General features: G+C 53.6%; 1 protein-coding gene and 2 pseudogenes across 3 annotated transcripts in view; all 3 read right to left on the reverse strand.

Annotated features, from left to right (window-relative positions):
• Sh3bp2 (SH3 domain binding protein 2) overlaps positions 1-13,820 on the reverse strand; it is a 38,203-nt gene extending 24,383 nt beyond the window's left edge. Inside the window, exon 1 of one of the 3 annotated variants that reach the window (XM_050141103.1) lies at positions 13,708-13,820. Coding sequence is in view for 1 of the 3 variants with exons in the window: in XM_050141102.1 (XP_049997059.1) it covers positions 6,686-6,690 (5 nt within the window). In the remaining 2 variants the exon portion in view is untranslated. Of the gene's footprint in view, positions 1-6,685; positions 6,838-13,707 lie in introns of those variants that run through there. The other 2 variants (XM_050141104.1, XM_050141102.1) reach the window with 2 other exon arrangements.
• LOC126501010 (uncharacterized) lies at positions 8,175-8,329 on the reverse strand (annotated as a pseudogene).
• A 4,822-nt stretch (positions 13,821-18,642) lies between the features above and the next one.
• On the reverse strand, positions 18,643-18,765 carry LOC126501017 (uncharacterized; annotated as a pseudogene).
• Positions 18,766-19,044: the final 279 nt, after the last annotated feature.

Here is a 19,044-nt window from a genome sequence, read left to right on the forward strand (position 1 = left end):
CAAAAAAAAAAAAAAAAAAAAAAAAGAAAGAAAGAAAGAAAGAAAGAAAGAAAGAAAAAGAAAATGAATGGGCTTAGGCCATACACAAGGGCACATCTCTCGTGTAGCTATAACTGGCACATCCCTGAGCCCAGAATGTGACTCAGAACTAAACTGATGGACACAAGAGTCCTTCATAGAATTGATGTCCATCTTGGCTGTAGCCAAGGCTCACTGATGTCTTGGGCCTTGACTGGGTGAGACCAGCTGCAAGGCTGGGCCAGGGAGCTAGGCCTCTCCCACACAGCAGAGCACTAAAGGAGGCTCACTACGTCTTTATGTCCTGGGATGTCCGTCCAGGGCCTTCCTTTCCCAGGATCATTGCTCCTAATAAAGGTGCCTGAGCTGGGTGGTGGCATGTCTCCTGTGCTGAGGGGCTGCTAGGAGTGATGAGGTCCAGGGCTCTGGGAGGCCCCCAAACTTGATGCAGAGTCTGCCCTGGCCAGAAGGGGGCAGCACACTGGCTTCAAGGAGGATGCCTGGGGAAGCGTTCCATGATGATGACAACCAGGCCCAATGTGGTGAGGGTGGGTGGGGTTGGGGAGAATGACATGGGCAAAGGCTCCAGGAAACGCAGGCTGGCGTGATGCCTGCAGCAAGCCTGCTCTCTTGCCTCAAACCACAAGCCAGCAGAGGCGTTTCAGGATTTACACTTCAGTTCATCACAAATACTGACAAGTTTCCACCTTTTAATTGCTTGAGAAAAAAACTTTCTAGAGTGCTTACGTAGAGGCCAGGTCCACCCCCGGGTTCCTGGCACCTCACCCACAACTGCACCCTGCATCTTTCGTGGTCCTGCCCAGAAGATGGCCATGGTTCATGGCTCAGAGAAGCTCGTTACTCCCCACTCAATGCAGCCAGCCTAGGCATTCCAATGGCCTAGGCCTTGCAATAAACTTTGGGAGCTGCCCCCTAAGACTGGCACCCAGTTCTGAGTACCCCACCTAGAGAGCATCTCTCTGCCTAAGTGACCACTGTGAACAGGCTGGTTCAGTAGTTAGGCAGCAGATTCACGAGGGGCAGCTCTGGTTCCATCCCCTCCTCCGAGACTTGTACTCACTCTGGACCTCAGTTTCCTCGCCTGGAGAATGGGTCCCACAGATCCTGTGTGGGCCATACGGTGAGGTGATAGGATGCTAGGATGATAGGACTCCGGGATGCTAGGACTCCCCTGGCAACACCTTGATCAATCACACTGGAATCGGGGAAGTGTCAGAAGAGCGCTTTGGAAAAGCCCCTGCTCGACACCAGGCAAGGCTTTCCCATCACATTCTCACAGGTCTGGTAGATGCTCCATCATTCCAGCACCCTTAGCTGAACTGCATCCCCACAGTGACAGAATCTGATCCAAACCGGATTCCGTCCTATCTCCACACAGAGCAATGATGCCCGCCAAGCTTCCCAAGGTCCCATGCCCAGACCACTGTCCCTTCTGAAGGACATCCTCCAGTTCCTCACAGTCTGGCTTCCTTTGGATTCCTCCACTCAATGCTCTTGGGTGCAGGGATCTCTCTAAGCTCATCCTCTGCATGGCGATTGTCTGTCTGATGTTTGTCCAGGATGATGTCACTATCAGATTTTTCTCAGAGGCCTTGTCTATATCCCAGTAGCTGGTGCTCCAATACTGCATGGCACTCAGTTCACGGTGCTCACTTGCCAAATAAAACCATCTAGACCAGTAATTCTCAACCTTTGGGGGGGGGTCACATGACCCTCTCACAGGGGTTGCATGTCAGATCTCCTGTATATCAGGTATTTACATTGCAACTCATAACAGTAGCAAATTATAGTCGCAAAGTAGCAATGAAAATAAGGTGATTGGGGCGTCACCTTATAACACGAGGAGCTGCATTAAAGGGTCGCAGCAGTAGGAATGTTGAAAGCTGCTGATCTTGACCCAAGTACCCACCTTCTCCATCTTAGGAGGGGGAAAGGGTTCTCTTTACACAAATGATGTCCTTGAAGCTATGTATCATGGAGCAGGCACTAATTCTTCCCTGGGAGAGCTTTCCCTCACAGTGTCTGCGTTGATAAAACAAGAACACTCTGCTGGGACAGCAGGCACTCATACCTTGCTCCCGAGCTTTCTGCTGATCCTCTGAAGGCCGCAGAATACAGCCAGGGACAAAATCTACCAATAACTTGTCAGCACGCCTGGAGCCACAGTCTCTGAGATCAGAGTCAAGCTGACCACAGGTTGGACAAAGAATGCAACCAAAGGTAGGGTCTTCCCAGGTCCAGCCTGCTCTACCTCTCCAACTCCCAGCGGCTGAGAGGACAGAGCTCCCAGCCACCAGCCCCACCAGCCCCACCAGCCCCACCAGACCCTCCTGGGCAAACCTACATCATAGCCCACAATGAAGCTAAAGTATGGGATGAGGAAGACAGAGAGGATTCTGCTCATGGCTGGATGGGAGAGACCCGGGAATCTTTCTGTGTGCCGAGGCTATAAACTTGGTGGCTCACAGCTGCCTATACCACAGTTAATATTCTGTCCTCTTTATGGAGACACTGGGGTAGCCTGAAAGTCTCACAGTTCCAGGGCCCTAGAAGGCAAAGCTGCCAAGGTTTGTTCAGAGCAGCCCCAGGGCCCACCCCTAGACAGAAAGTCCACCCACCGTGAGGACAGCAGTGCCGGGTCCCAGTCTCTGTAGACAAGGCGGGGCTCTGGGTAGGAGGTCAGGGGCCTGGTGGTCACACCAGAAGATGCTGGCAAGAAAGCAGAACTCCGGGCCTCAGTTTCCTCCTTGAGAATTGAGAAGTCCCACAAGCTGTCTGGCTCAGCACGGAGGGTGCAGGCTTCACCACAGTCGCAATCAAGCAAAGACGGGTAATCCCGAAGAGACGGAGTCCCCATCTCTCACGCTCAGTGTTACTCCCGCCCCTACGGGAGGCATTCAGAGCACCCCTGTCTATGGACAAATCCCACACCTGAACCCCAGGATCCAAGCCGGCATCACCCTCTATCTGGGTCTGCCTATTAATAACCTGTGGAAGTCGCCTCCTCTGAGTCACATCCTTGTGACACCCATTCCACCAGACACAGTGACACATCGGCCAGCACCAGGAAGCAATCTGAGGATCGCACAGTGTCTCAGAGAGAGGAAAGCTTGTGCAAAGGCTTGGGGTCAGGACGAGAGACGGTGAACACGCCTTCAGACATACAAGACTGAAATGCCATGCTCAGGGCACAGTACCTGCCCGGCTGAGGCAGACAGGGTCTAGGCACTGGGGCCGAGGCACCAAGCAGGCCTACGCTCCAGTCCCATCTTTGTCCCTTGCTCCTAATGCAAGTCACTTACTGAGAACGGGACTCTGAGGACCAAACCAAAGGGCTCACAAGGACTCCGTCACAGGCGCTTGGCCCAGTACTAGTGCCAAATCCTTGGGGTGAGGGCACCCTGCTGAGCTCTGACCCAGCACTAGGGCACAGAGACAATGAGGGAACACAGTGGGCATATTGTGTGTGGCCATGAAGTTCATCCTGGGGGGGAGGAGGCAGGGGTGAAGTGAGGAAGGCAGTCAGAGATCCACCCCCATGGCTTCATGCCAGAGCCATGTGCAGAGGTCAGGGGTCAGCCCTGGCACTCTGAGTGAGCACCTGATGTGTCCTGGTCTGGAGCACCGTACCAGACCTCCCACAGTCTGGCCTATCTGTTGGGGACTCCCAGGATAAGGTCTCCAGAGACACCAGCCCTAATCTCTGCGGTCTGAGTGGCCGTGGCCTGCTCCAGCATCTGTTGCTCAACACTCCGGCATTTCTCACAGCACATCGGCCTCCTTGGGCAACACAGGATCAACAGGCTCCCTGGACCTGCTCAGCCTGGATGCTTTCCAGTCCTCTACCCCAGTGAGTTCCAGTGCCCAGGGCCACCAAGGCCCTCATTCTTAGCTTCTCTGTACCCTATGGGTTCCTGAGGTTATTCTGGCCCCTGTCCAGCCTGCCGCAGATAGGGCCCATTCAGGCTGAGTCAGCAGACAATCCCCCATCCCGCCTGCACACTCTCCACATGGGACCTTCGGGTCTGTCTTAACCCACAGGATCTCTTCCCCGTCCCCAGACATCACTATTTTTAAGCTGGTCCGAATTGTTTGACGCTGCTGCTTAATTTTTATTCTCTTAGTTTATTTTATTCCTTAGTCTCTTGGATTTTATCACTTTTTATTCCTTAGCTTTTGCTGTTTGTTCTCTATGATAATGTGGTTCCTCACAGACACACACACATGCATGACAGGAACTCTACCACTCAAACGTACCTCCAAACCCCATTTCTGTAGTGCAAGGTCTTTCTATGGTGTCCAGACCGCCCTGGGCTCGACCCTCCCTAGTGGCTGAGATAGTAGGTGCGCACCTCTGCAGCAAGCTACCCCTTAGGAAATTTTTAGGTCTCCTTTTAAGGTAACACTTTGCCCTCTCATTGGGTTCCTCTTGGGGTCAGCCACACATCCAAGGTAGCACAGGTGACAGCCCAGAGCCTCCACTGGGGTCTCAGTAGGAAGAGGCTGTGGGGAGCTGCGGTAATCAGATCTAGGTCTCAAGATGGATAGTCAGAGAGAGAGAGACAGGGACAAGACAGAGGGAAGGGACTAGGGGACACACAGGAATGGCTGTGGAGAGGGACCAAAAGCAGGAAGGAGGTGTAGGCCAGACCCTGGCTTGCGGAACTGAGAACTGCTTGTTCCTCCTCATCTGGGAACCCAAGGCCTCAAAGGCCTGGTGGTGGACACCATGACTCACAGCCTATTGCTGGCTCCTGTCCTCATCCTCCAGTGTGGGCCCAGCTGTCCTAGCCATTCCCAGACACCCTCACACTAACCCATTGTTCGGAGGCCTTTGTGGGCGGGAGAGGGACCCAGACCTGGCTTCTTCTCAGCACTTTGGTCTAGTCTTTGGCAGTCAGAAGAGGCCAGTCAGGGGGAAGGGAGGGTCTCCTCTCTACCTACCTTGTTTCCTTATGAGACCAGGCTTCCTACGCCCCATGCTCTCCAGCCTTGAGACACCCTGCCTCAGCCGCAGCAGCAGGCAGCTGTTAAAGGTGACTGAGCTTGGCCTCAGGGTTCAAGGTCTTCACCCAGCACCCTGACATCCTAGCCACTTTCCCTCTGACCCTTGACCTCCCCGTCCATCCTTTCTAAAACACTTTCACCTGGTCTCCCAACCCAGGTCAGATGCCCCATGTTCAGGCTGGTGACAGTGCCTTCAGGATCCTCAGGCAGCAGGTGGGGAGGCTTCTGAAGACAGAAGGCCGCTAATGGCGTTTATGTCCTCTCCATTGTTCCCTGAGCCTGATTCTTCAAACCCTCCCGCAGAATGGAGACATGTCCAGTCTGAGTCCTTGACCACCACAGCCTCAGAACCGTGTTAGAGCCGGGAGGTGGTGGCACATGCCTTTAATCCCAGCACTCGGGAGGCAGAGGCAGACGGATCTCTCTGAGTTCTAGGCCAGCCTGGTCTACAAGAGCTAGTTCCAGGACAGGCACCCCCCCCAAAAAAAAGAACCATGTTAACCCCAAGTTCTGTGCACAGACTCCCTGTTCCCAGTGTGGCAGTGCCTGGCCTTGTTACCTGTCCCCCATATTACCCCCACCCCGCTCCGGAAGCTCCCGGAAGTAAGGTGGCTTCTAGTGGTCAGCAGAGCTCAGGTCTAAGCCTCCACGTGGCAGTCTCTCTTCCTGGGTACAGACTGTCCGTAGGGGTTGAGGCACAGCTCTGTCAGTGCTGTGGACACAGCCTCAGGAAGTCAAGTCTGTCTCTTTCCTCCTGAGAGAGACCTAGCTGCCATCATCAGCAAAAAGAACCCCAGCCTGGGCTGTGTGGGGAGCAAGCTGGGCTGGGCAGAGTCTGAGCCACTAGCCCCAGTCCTCACCAGGTTTGCTCCCTGTCCAGGGGTCCCTCTGTGGCACCTTACCCCCTCCCTGCTTTTTCGCCCACAGTCACACTGCTCCCCAGTTTCCTCAGAGGCTACTGCCGTAGGGTGGGGAGATTGAGATGGTCTCCAGACCCCAAAGTGAGTTTTGTTCTCCCAGTCTTTGAGGCAGGGTCTCACTATGTAGCCTCAGCTAACCTACAACTTGCTGTGTAAGCCGGATTGGTTGCAAGGTTGTAGCCATCCTCCTGCTTCTGACTTCTAAGTGCTAGGGCTAGAGGGATGTAGCATCATGCCCATCTCAACGCGATCCTTAAAAACACAAACCAAAGGACTCTCCCAAGGAGATGGCTCAGTCAGTCAAGTGCTGTCCACACAAGCATGAGGACATGAATTCAGATCCTCACATGAAAAACCAGGTGAGGCGGTGTACAACTGCGATCCAGCACTGGAGGGCGGACAGAGACAGGGGGATTACAAGGCCTGTCAACCAGTCAATTTAGCCAACTTGCCAAGCTCCAGGCCCAGTGAGAGACTCTGTCTCAAGAAATAAGGTAGAAAATGATAGAGGAAGACATCCAGCACCAACCTTGGCCTCCACATCCATGCACACAAATGTACACATGGGTTTCCCTACAAAAATATAAAGACACAAGCAAACATACACACAAAAATCACAAACACAACCTCAGTGCTCCCAAGACCCACACTGGCCAGTACCATTCCTTTCTCCCCGCTTCTGACCAGCAAGCATTTCCTGCCCCCACTCCACAGGGTACCTCATGTACCATTGGCGGTCCTGAGTGGGCTGAGGCCTGGGCCTGGAGTGGATCTCTTCCTGTGTCTCTGGACCCCAACCCAGGCTGCTCCCTTGACGCCCAGCAGAAAGAACCTTGATTGTGGAAGGGATGTCTGAGGCAGGGCCCAGAGGTGGGGACAGGGGAATGGCCTTTCTCAACCCTCTTCCTCCTCAGGCAACTTCCTGTCTCCGGAGTGGGCACAGCCACCGCCAACCACAGCACTTCACCCTTCTGGTGACATCTTTGAGAAAATGGGAAGATTGGTGTCAGAGATTGAACTTTCCTGAAGCTGGGGGGTCTCAGGGCTGAGCTCTGTCCAGTGGACACAATGGCAGACTCCACAGCAGGCAAAACCAGGGCCAGGCCCCACTTCCTCGGGCAGCCATAGCCTTGGGTTCAAGAGGGAAGGGCTCAGTTCTAGAGAAGCCTGGAAGGCTGGTTTGTTCCAGGTGGCTCCTGCCCTGGGGTTCCACCCTGGAGAAGCTCCCTCTCTGTAGAAGTCCCAGCCGTGGCCTGTGCTAGGCTCAAAAGCTAGAATGGGGCCCCCTGGAGCTGCGCACTCACCCCACGGGTAGAATTGGACAGACAAGCAATAAGATTGGGCAGGAATCCCCAGGGAAGGTGGCCAGCCGGAAGCACAACATGAAGTCCTGAGACAGGGTGGGTGCAAGTCACAAGGTAGTGGGAGCTGTAGTTTCAGGCCAAGGCCTGACTCTCAGCACCTTTATCTCTAGTCAGTGGGGAACCTGGACAGCCTGACACCGACTATGGAGGTCCTCAGGCCCTGCACAGATCAAGTTCCCACTGGGTCACTACTATGTATCCCAACCCATCAGACAGCCCATGAGGCTAGATCTTTTATGCCTGAGCTATACAAAGCGTGAAGGACCCCAGCTCCTTCACAGCTTTAGTCTGATAGAAGCTATCTGAACCAACCCGACCTCAGGAGGCCATTAATAGGTTTCTAGAGATTTCTGATAAAAAGAAGGTAATGGCAACAAGGAGCTGAATCCCTCACTCCGCCACGGTCAGACCCAGGCAGTTGGCCTCGGACTTGCCTGCCCGGGCCAGGCCTCAACACAGTTTGCCTAGACATCAGGTCAGTGTCAATCACTTCCCTCTCCCAGAAAGGAGCTCCCTTTCCTGGATTCAAATGGGTGTGTGTGTGTGTGGAGGGGAGCAGACAGGGTCAAAGGGCTGCTTCTGCTGTGCCTCTTCCTGCTCAGTGTCTGGCACTGTGCTTTCTAGGGCTGAGCTCCCCAAATCTGCCAGCTCAGGATTCCAGGCTAGCTTTTCCAGATGCCAGCTCACCTCACTCTCCTAATGGCTGCAAATTCCACCTTCCCCCGGGGCCTCTTACAGGTTCCAGTTCTTGGGGTCAGCACCTAAGAAGCCTCTGGCAGGCAGCTTATGGGAGACTTCAATTTTGGCCTCAATGTGTATCTTTTTCTTCTTTTTATTTTTTTAAGATGAGAGCATGAACATGATCGTCCACTACCACAAATTATGAAGTCCCTACATTTGGGGAAGCTGCAGGGGTCAGCACATCTAAAGGACAATGGCTAAGCCTTGCCCCAGGAAAACCACCTTCATGATCACGGTACCTCCCCTTTCAGGGACTGTCAATGTGTGTCTGAGCAGGCGCAGTCACAGAGAAGGGCACTGTTTCAGTTTAGGGCAGGGCCACATGGTTGTTCAGGGCTTGGCAACTGTTCTTTCTACCAGAAAGAAGTCCCTGCCGAGTAGGGCGATGGTGGTGCACACCTTTAGTCCCAGCACTTGGAGGCAGAGACAGGTGGATCTCTGTGAGTTCAAGGCCAGCCTGGACTACAGAGCGAGTTCCAGGACAGCCAGGGCTACACAGAGAAAACCTGTTTTTAAAAATAAAAGTCCCACCAGAACAGTGGTGGCACACGCCTTTAATCCCAGCACTGGGGAGGCAGAGGCAGGCAGATCTCTGTGAGTTCGAGACCAGCCTGATCTACAAGAGCTAGTGCCAGGACAGGCTCCAAAGCTTCAGAGAAACCCTGTCTCGAAAAACCAAAAAAATAAAAATAAAATAAAATAAAATAAAAAGTCCCTTGTCTCCCAACCTGTTCTGCTACTGAATGAGACCAGGCTTAGGAGTGGCTGGGTCCCTGAGGCTGAGTGGCAGATAGTGGCCATGGGAGGGGCTGTGGCAGAAACTAGAGAGGTTTGTGAGAGGCCCCAGCACGAGAACCCACTGCTGTCTGGGTGGAAACTCTGCCAGCCTAGGCGGCACAGCTTCCAGGATGACAGGGCTGTGTTTGTCTTCAGCGCTCAATGGAGAGTTGAGTGTAGGTGAGAGGAGGGGCAGACAAACTTCAAAGAACCTGGCAGAATCCTGCACCACCACTGCCAACAGCTGCCCAACCCACCCAGCCTGCAGGAACTGCCCTGCTCAGGAAGGCCCTGTACCTCTCATTTTGAGGCCAACACACAGAGTCCCCTATTGCATGAGTTCCTGATGGGGGGTGCACAGATAGGTCATGGCGATACAGTTATGAGCAGGCACATGGCTCAGGAGCAGGGCAGGCAAGAGGACCCCTTGATCACTATCCAGATAATTATGTCTTTAACAACAGTTCCTTCTCAGAGAGCATGGTGGGATGGGCCAGACACTGAGGTACTGCTTCTCCCGGCAATCCTTGTCCTCACACCTGTGGGCCTGACCATTCCTATGGCCCAGGCTTGGCTTTGGGCCCGGTACGAAGAGCACACAGCACGTGAGGGAGGGACATTAATTCGGATAAGCAGCCCTCTGAAATAGAGTCTGCCAATGTCACAGAGGCCGGGAACAGGATGGAGTGGCAATTCCCAGGTCCTCCCCCCTCCCATCCAGGTATCAGATGAACTCTGAGTGCTGCCCTAGGCTTCCGAAGCTATGACGCAAAGCTGAAACCCAGCCCAGCATTCTAGGCCCCCAGACTAGCCCTGGTCTCCTCCCATCCTGTGGAGTAGGCAGCTGTAAGAGCTTGGCCATCTCCTTACCTGCCTCAGCATGGTGGGTAGGGCCATAGCGAAAGCCCAGGATATGGGGACAGGTGTATTGCTTCTTTTTGATACACTTTTTTTATATACCTTTTTTTTTTTTTTTTTGTCTCACTCTGTAGATCAGGCTGGCCTCAAACTAAGAGATTCATCTGCCTCTGCCTCCCGAGTGCTGGGATTAAAGGCGTGCACCATCACTGCCCAGCCAGGAACAGCTGTCCTTCCAATACCACAGAACAGATTATAATACCCTGAGGTCCAGACTGGAGAATCCCCCAAAATAGACCTGTTGACTGTTCAGGGACAAGAGCATGAATCCCCACCTCAGGCCTGAGGACATTGCCTTGAGAGGGCGTCTCAGAGGCCTGTAACACTTGAAGTTCGAGGGAATTCTCATTTAAATATCCCATGAGCCAATCCTGATGTGATCCCATTTCACAGGGAAGGTGCTGAAGCCCAAAAACGCAAGCTGGACAAGGCCTGGAACACGGTTCTGTCACGGTTCTATCTCAGTTCTCATGACAAGTCCGTGCCTTTGGTGCTCAGCCTCTGCTCTGAGAACCCCGGGAAACCAGCCCGAGCTGGCTCGGCCCTGGGCCATGAGGGAGCCCAGCTCTGGTCATGGCATGCATAGCATCAACCTGGCAGATCCTAGGCCAACGACCACACCCCCTTCTGCAGGCTCAAGCAGGCAGACACCCTGCACCCGACTCAGCAGCCTAAAGCAGGCGTGTTTGGTTGTGGGCCACCCTGGCATGCCCAGCCTGTGTGCAGTAAACGTGATTCACAGGGAAGCAGGCAACAGTTCTCGGAATCGGAGTTTGACCCTTGAGCACGGGAGTGTATGCCACAAGGGTGCCTATTAGCTGACTTCTCCAGGTGACTGCCCAAGTGATCAAGCCAACACTGTTCCTGGAAGCCAGCTAGCAAAAATCACTCAGGTATGCCTGGAACCGTCCACGGCCAGTTCATGGGGATCAAGGAGTTGCCTCTGGATCCCGGGGCCAGTGATTACAACACGGAGCAACAGGAAGTCCAAACATTTGGTGTTGGAACCTCATAAGTCAGGTTGAAGAAGACAAAGGTAGCTGGGATGGCTTCTGGGCTCCCATGATGGCCCTCAACCTGAAAACCAGGTGGCTTTCTGTCTCGTTCCTATTTTCCCTGGGGTTCATGGGTAGGGGTAGGGGGTAGGGGACTGACACTGAGCTCAGGCCCAGTCACGTGACTCTGTACCTGCACGTTGCTTTACAGAACAGAAAAGCGAGAGTTGAGAAGTATAATTTGGAGCTGGAGAGATGCCTTAGAGGTTAAGAGCACTGACTGCTCTTCCAGAGGACTCAGGTTCAAGTCCCAGCACCCACATGGTAGCTCACAACTGTCCGTAACTTCAGTTCCAGGGGATCCAACCTCACACAGATGTAGTGCGGGCAAAACATCAACATACATAAAATAAATAAATCATTAACTTAAAAAAAAAGTATAGCCGGGTGGTGGTGGCACACGCCTTTAATCCCAGCATGGGGAGACAGAGAATCTCTGTGAATTCAAGGTCAGCCTGGTCTACAGAGCTAGTTCCAGGACAGCCAGGGCTGTTAAACAGAGAAACCCTGTCTCAAAATAAAAAAAACCCAAACAAACAAATAAACAAAAAACTAAGTATAATTTGCCTGGAGGCCCAGGGCCCTGGTCATGGCAGCAGGCAGCAGTATTTCTCTGGGCTTCATCTTCACTGCCCCCTAGGCACAGGCTGACGGCAGTGAGGGAGGTGGAGGGAGAGCCTGGAAGGTTCCCACAGCTCCTAGGCACCCCACTCTTGGAACCATCTCCAGTGCATTCCTTGAGTGCCCAGGCAGCACCATGGAGGACTCCTGAGGCCCAGTGGGTACCTAACTATCAGAGGCGGTCTCTCAGGTTTGGAGAGCGTGTTTTCTTGCTCTCCAGACTTCTCCGTGCTCACCATGCCTGGCACACACAGGGCCCTTAGGTCAATGACCTCCCTGGCGTGTCTATCCCTACCTAACAGTTACGTGTCCAGCCCACAAGCCTTGCCTTCCTGGCCTTAAGTTCCCCATCTCCTCTGCCCGGGCTGGCCACTTCCCCTGCCAAGCAGGGTTAGAATAGAACCCTACATTTCTCTGCCCAAGGAATACGGAGGACATGAACCAGCCAGACGATGGCAGGAAGGCAAGGCCTGTCAGAATCTCTGACCCTTGGTCTCCTCATAATGGAGCTTTGAGGAGAGAACCCACACTGGCCAGTCCTTGTAGACACAGGTGTTTGCCCGCAAGACCAATGCAGGCAGGAACCTGGAAACCTGTCCTTTGCCCCAGGCCTCTCTAGGCCTGACCTCACCCAACCTCAACCACAAGCAGAAATGGCCCATTGTCCCTGTGTGACAAGAACACACAGAGGAAGCACTCCCAGTATCTGAGTATCAGCTACACACCACTAGCAGACAATGGGCACTCATAACCACCCTTGGGTAGAAAGTGGTTCCCAGTCCTGTTACAGATGTCGTGGAGGTTCAGAAACAGGAAGCGCCTGACGAATATCATGTAGCTGGATTTGAACCCAGGACCCCATCCTGAGTTTATGCTCTTCCTTCTCCCTGTATGACTAAAGCAGGTGATTCTGACTCTCTGAATCGCCTGGGCTTCCTATCCGTGGGCTTACATGTGCACATGCAAGCATATGGGGGCAACGAGATGCTGGGGGCTGACTCAGCCCTCCACTTCCTCTATCCATGTGAATAGGAGGGGCCAAGACAGTTCTGGAGTCTACCTGCCTTCCCTCTGTCTCTCTTAGCCCAGCCTCCTGAGTGGGGGCTTCTGTATAACTCTATAGGGGACATCCCCAAAAGGCTAGACTCTGGACTCCCCTACTGCCAGGTGGCTTTGCCCATCAGAAACTACCCTTTCAGTTTGTCCCCTCTGCCAGGGTCTACTCCCATCCAGAACCCAGGACCAGGTCCCGGAGAGACAGAGGGGGCATGAGAAAGGAGGAGGACAGATCTGTGGTTCTCAACTCCTTGGGGCCACTCCTGGGACCCAGGAGTGGAGAGCTGGATCTGAGGCCCTGGACTGGGCTTCTCTGCCAGGAAAAGAACACAGTCCAGCTCCTCCTCTGGTCCAGAAGGACCTAAGCCACTGAGTGAGGGCTAGGCCATACAGAGTTGGCACAGGGACCTGAACCCATGCTTCTGCTCCCAGCCCAGGACCTAACCCCTGGACCCATTCTGTTGTGAAACAATTCTGTGCATTTCCCCATTGACCCAGCAGGTGACAGTTCCACAGCCGCTTCAAGTGGGATTTCATGCCAGTGGTCCCCACAGTGCCCCAGTCAGGGTGGTGTCTCAGGACCGCTTACTGGGGTCACATGTCTAGGCGGTACAGAGCCACCAGTATCAAGCAAAGAACAAACCGATGGGCAAACAGGGAGCAGCAAGCGCTCAGGGTCACGAGAGGGGGCAGAGGGAATTGGCTCCAACCGGGGTTTCAACCGATTAATAGCCAAGGCGCAGGGCTGCAGGGCGGAGGTGGAGACCCACACATCGGCTAACCTACAACTCTCGACCACTCTTCCATTCTCTCAGAGTCACTCTTCCTCAAGATCTGAAAACTCCCCACACCCCGCCACTTGTGCTTCAGTCAGCGTGAATCAGCTCTAACAGGTGGCTTTTCTCTCAAACTTCTCTGACGGAAGGAAAGTTTGTATTACCGGGAGGGAATGGAAGAAAGTTAGCCTTTTGAGTCTTGGAAGCCCCTCTAGATGGGCCCTGCAGCGGGTGCCAGAGGAGCCGGAGGGACACAGGACACCACTTCACCTCCTGGACTGAACCGCCCAGACCTAGGACCAGGATGCCGCCGCTGTTTACCCCACTCCCACCCCACGGCGGGACACAGGTTCAAAGAAACCAGGCAGGTCTCTGAGACACAACTGTGCCGCCCATGTCCATGTCCCGTCCCGAGACCCATGCGGTGCCTTACCCGCCGTTTCCCAGCCCACGGGCTCTGCGTTCGGGAGGCGGATCCCTGCTCCGCTGCCCAGCTTTGCGGCGGGCTGACCGGGCAGCCAGGCGCTCCGGTGTAGGCCCCGCCTCCGAAATCCCCCCCCCCCCCCGCGGGCGCCGCCAGCCCCCTCCCAGGTTCAGGTCCCGCCCACGCCCTTTCACTCCGCCCCACCCTGGACTTGTTTCTCTGGCTTCTCAACTTGTTCCCTCCCCTTCTCCTGCATCGTAGTACAGTGCAGGGTGTAGCAGCGCAGGAGATTGGTTGGTGTACTAAGATGCGGGGTTTGTAACCAGCAAACTGTAGATGCTCGCTAGATCTAGGTTAATGACTACACACACACACACACACACACACACACACACACACACACACACACCTTCTATCTGGTGGCCTTCTTCAGAATCTGTCTTCTGGCTGCAAACTTGCTGGGTGGGTCTGACTCAAATCCAGGCACCAGGGAAGGACACCTGGTCACCTGGCCACTTGGTCATTAACCCCTCAGAGTCAAGGAGGGTTTGCTGGGAACGTCTGGAATCTTACTGGGGATTTTTCAGCTATGGCCAGTACTGGGTTCCAGTGCTGTAGTCAAGGACACAAGATCCCCTGTGCACAGTCACTAAGGACTTTGACTTAGCCCATTTGGCCCATCTGTAGACCTGAAGGACCCCATTTAGGGGGTGGTTTCCTCGGAGGAGATGACTTCCTGAGGGAGCCCTGAGACCAGGCCAGAATGTGAACCTGCAGTGGAGCCAGACTTGAGAAAAGTGGAACCTTCCAAAGAGAAGGCTCACTGCTTGGAGGTCAGAGAGGGAATTATCCCCAAGGGAACTGACTCGAGGTCTAGATTCAGAAACTACGGGCCAAGGGAGGACAGGCTCTGACTGGGGGCCAAAGGGAGCTGCCCAGGTGTGGGGGACCCAGCAGCTGCAGAGACAGGGGCTCCGCTGGCTGCTCCAGACCAGGCTGAGACTAGAGGAGCTGGGTATGAGTCATTCACCCTGAGCTGTGGGGGACTTGGGGAACAGCCAGACCTTGGGGGGGGGGTTGTAGCTGCACAAATGTGGGTCATGCCTCTGTCCACCTGTTCCAGGGCTGCTCAGGTCCAAAGGGCCCACGCTCAGCCCCTCCGCTTAGCTCTTCGATGTGAGGCATCCTTGCAGGCAGAGAGGTTACTGGGTGTAGGGGAAGTGGCAGAGGCCATAAAATTAGATGGCTGAGCATTGAGACCAAATGCAGAGAGGCTAGGGCCCAATAGGAAAATACCAGAAAACCTGGAGAAGTTTCAGCCAACAGGTGATGGGATGCGGTCCACCCGCCAGGTAACTGAGAGGAACAGGAAGTGTGCCCAGAATCCTGGCTCTTCAGCCCTCAGATACACACTCATTACTCCTGTCTCTGGCCCCAGGGCTCACACTCCTTGCCCACAGCTTAGCTTTCAAGGATCCGAGTGGTAAGGAGGCAGGTGCTGACTGGCTAAGATGCCCACCCTTTGGGTTACCAATTAAGCCCCCATCTCTGGATGCCCAGGTATCACTTCTGAGTAGCTGAAGCTATCTGTGACCCTCTTCTATTTTGATTTTGAAACAGAGTTTCACATTGTAGCCCTGGCTAGCCTGGAACTCTATGTAAACCAGGCTGGCCTGGAACTCATGGAGATCCTCCTGCCTCTGCCTCTCTAGTGCTGGGATTAAAGACGTGTGCCATCACCGCCCGTAATTTTTTCCTTGTTCTTTGTTTTTGACACGGGGTCTCACTCTGTAGTCCAAATTGGAACCCGCTTTGTAACCAGGCTGGCCTCAAACTCATGACAATCTTTCTGCCTCAGTCTCCTGAGTTCTGGATTGCAGGTAGAGCAGCCATGCCCAGCTCTATGTGAAACCCTTTGTCAACAGAACATTAGCAATTGACATTCAGCATAGCCCTGGGTTGCTTCACCTCCTGTAGAGAAGGCCATGAGCAGATCGCTGGGCTGTTTGGCCATGAATTCTGCACTTTCAGCCCTGCCTCTGTCCTCTGATGTCCCCGTCTCACACAGTTGCCTCACTCCTGAGACTTGGCTTAGGCTTAGACGTGGCTAGACACATCCATCCCTGGTGTCAAGTTCAGTTAATCAGATGCACGAGTCCATAAAGGACGCTGCTTGCCACCGAAATGATTCACGGCAAATCCTGACCCACATAGCTAACAGGAAAATGGACATCGATGTCATTGGGTCGCAGTGCAGCTCTTATCCCCAGAGCTGAAAGAAGGACGGAGATCAGTAAGGAAGTAGAGCAAAGACAGACATTGGTGCCACCTGCAGGAACCTGACAGAAGGCTGAGGTAGGGTTGGCTTCCAGATACGGAGTTCAGAGAAGACAGACCCAGGCGCACAGAGAATAACCATAGAAATGTAGGTCAGGGGAGGCCTGAGGAGCTGGGCACACAGAATTCCCAACCGGAGCTGAAAAGACGGGAGGATGTGCAGGACAGACCCCAGGCTTCCGTGAGCAGAAGGGAGGCAAAGCCTCCTTACCAGCCATAAAGGGGGGGGAGCAGGCTCTGCAAAGCCCATGCATAGTGAGCCATTCTCCTGCATGCCTATCCCTCGCCTGCTGAGGACCGTGCTGCTAGTCTGGTGGGCTCTTCCAGGACCCAGAATATGCACTGACAACTGCAGTCTGGCAAAGGTGCAGGATCATGCAAGGGCCAAGACCAGGCTGGAGGTCAGGGTGGGACATAGACTGTCCTCTAAGGTTCTCAACCTGTGGGTCGCGAGTCTTGGGGTTCACATATCAGATATTTACATTACAATTCGTGACAATAACAAAGCTAAGGTTGTAAAGTAACAACAAAACAATTTTATGGTTGGGGTCCCCCATACATGAGGAACTGTATTAAAGGGTCGCACCACTAGGAAGGTTGAGAACACCTGCTCTAAAGCAAAGTTGCCAGGCCATCTTCTCCCTGGCCACTGGAGACCACCTTAGCAGCTCACCCGGCAACCCCTTATCCCAGAACCTCTTTCCCCAGCCAGGCAAGGGTCCCTTTCATTTCCTGTCCTCACACCCCATATCCTGTCTGTACTTCTGTCTATCTGGCAGTCGACTTGCTTGTGCCCAGTACACGGCCCTTGCCAACCCTCAGCTTACTTCTTCCTCTCTCCACCCACCTGCTCCTCCCTCCGGGAATCTGTTATGCTCTCTCCTCAGAGTTCCCCATGCCTGTCATCTTCCCAGGGCTGAGACCCTGTCCTTAGGTGAGCCCAAACCTCCCCAGCCCCACTGGCCTTCCTGGGAGCCTCCGTTCACTGCTCCCACTCTGAGTGGTCACACTGTCCCCTTGCCGTTCTTCCAACATTCCAGGCACACTCCCAGCTCAGAGCCTTTGCTCCTGCTAGTTCCTCCGAGCTCACTCTTCCTCCACACACACAAGGAATAATAATAATAATAATAATAATAATAATTCTTTATCTAAAAACAAGAAAGATCTTTCCTTACCCCCCTCTCTGTGGGGGGGGGGCATGCATGGAGAGGCCACAAGTCAATGTCAAGTGCCTTCCTCAGAAGTTTGCCATATTTTATGAGACGGGGTCTCTCAGTGAATATATAACTTGCCAATTCAGTTAATCTAGTAGCCAACAAATTATATGGATCCCCTGTTCCCACCTGTCCCCCAAAACTGGGGTTACAGGTATCTGCCACTGCACACAGCACGTGGGTACTGAGGATCTGAACTGAAGTCCCCATGCTGGCATGGCTGGGCCATCTCCCTGGCCCTCCTTGATTCCTCCAAAATTTGTCCACCCCCTCATGTCCCTTTCTCTTCCCCGGTCCTGTGAACTCCAACATGTGACATGACCAGACTTCCTTTAGGATGTTGTCTTATTAGGGCGAGACCTTGCTCGCCTCGGTCACTGCTGTGTTCCCAGGTGCTCATCCTCTTCCTGGATTAAAGTAGATGCTTAATAAATGTCTGGTGAACAAGTAGACAAAGCCAGCGGAGAGCATGCTCCAGAGAAGGGCCCACTTGAACAATCAGGTTCTGAGGAAACATTAGGCCTGCTTGACCAATCAGGTTCCTGTGTCTGAGGAAACATTAGGCCGACTTTCTCATTTCTATCCTTAGGAATGTCACTGTTGATTTTAACAAGCCCACCTCAAAGCGAGGCTGCTTCCCCTTGGCAGGCCTGGTTCTGGGTAGGACCAAAGTGGAAGGCTACTGGTCACTCATTCGGGTGACAGCAGAAGGCAGGGCAATCCATAGACCAAAGCATTGAGGGTGGGCATGGAAGGGACTCTCAGGACCTGGGAACCTTGGGATGGAGTCAACTCAGGCTAGAATCTCACTGGGAAGAGGTGTATGGGAGGGAGGGTTTGCCTTAAACAGACATGGAGACATCAGGCAGACCATGAGGGCGAGGCTGAGGCTGCTGGGAGACTGGCCTAAGAACACACCTGGCAGGAAAAGCAGGCAGGGTAGGAGCTGTTCTGAGTCTTGTCTTTTTTTTTTTTTTCAGACTGGATGTGACATTTACTACTGAACATGATTTGGTAGGGTATAGGAGAACACCGTGAAAGCCCTCAGGAGTGTAGGGCTCGCCACTTGTCCAGGGGACCACAATTAGGGATGTATTTGACCCCACAACCATCAGGAATGAGTCACTTCTCAGCAACCATGTCTTCAGATTCATCTGCATTAAACTTCTGCCCCATTTCTTTGAGACGTGGATCTTCTGGCGGCCAGGGAACTTGAACTTGGCTCTATGAAGAGCCTCAATCACATGTTCCTTATTCTGCAGCTTGGTGCAGAAGGACATGATGACCTGGCCAAGATCAACCCTGGCCACTGTGCCCTGGGGCTTCCAAAGGCACCACTCATGCCTGTCTGGAACCTACATTGGAGACAACATTGAGATCAGAGACTTGAATATATTGTCTGCAAGGTCCCTTAGGGCAACCCATACAGGTAATGGGCTGTGTATGCTACCAAGGAGGCTGCTGTTTGCAACCACTACACACTGGGTCTCGTCTTATCCAGGGCCAGAGCCTGTAGCTCTCTCACACTGGCCTAGCTCAAGGAGACAGGATATGTTCTCCTGCGCTGGCATGAGAAAGCATCAAGGTAGAGGTAGGGGCAGAAGGTGGGTAGTGAGTGGCTGAAGGGACTTATACATGCTAAGCTGTGGATGGTGTGGGCACATGCAGGGCCTTGATGAGGTCTGGGTTCTTACAGGCTCTTCTCTATTGCCAGTCTTCTGTGTGCCCTGGGAGAACCAGCTAAGCATCCCTGCACAGGAGGTCTCTCCAGGTTGCCATGCCATGCCCACATGCA

Source organism: Alexandromys fortis, unplaced genomic scaffold, assembly GCF_014885135.2.
Source record: "Alexandromys fortis isolate MF-2015 unplaced genomic scaffold, M_Fortis_MF-2015_v1.1 scaffold_7, whole genome shotgun sequence".
In the NCBI taxonomy this organism is placed as follows: domain Eukaryota; kingdom Metazoa; phylum Chordata; class Mammalia; order Rodentia; family Cricetidae; genus Alexandromys; species Alexandromys fortis.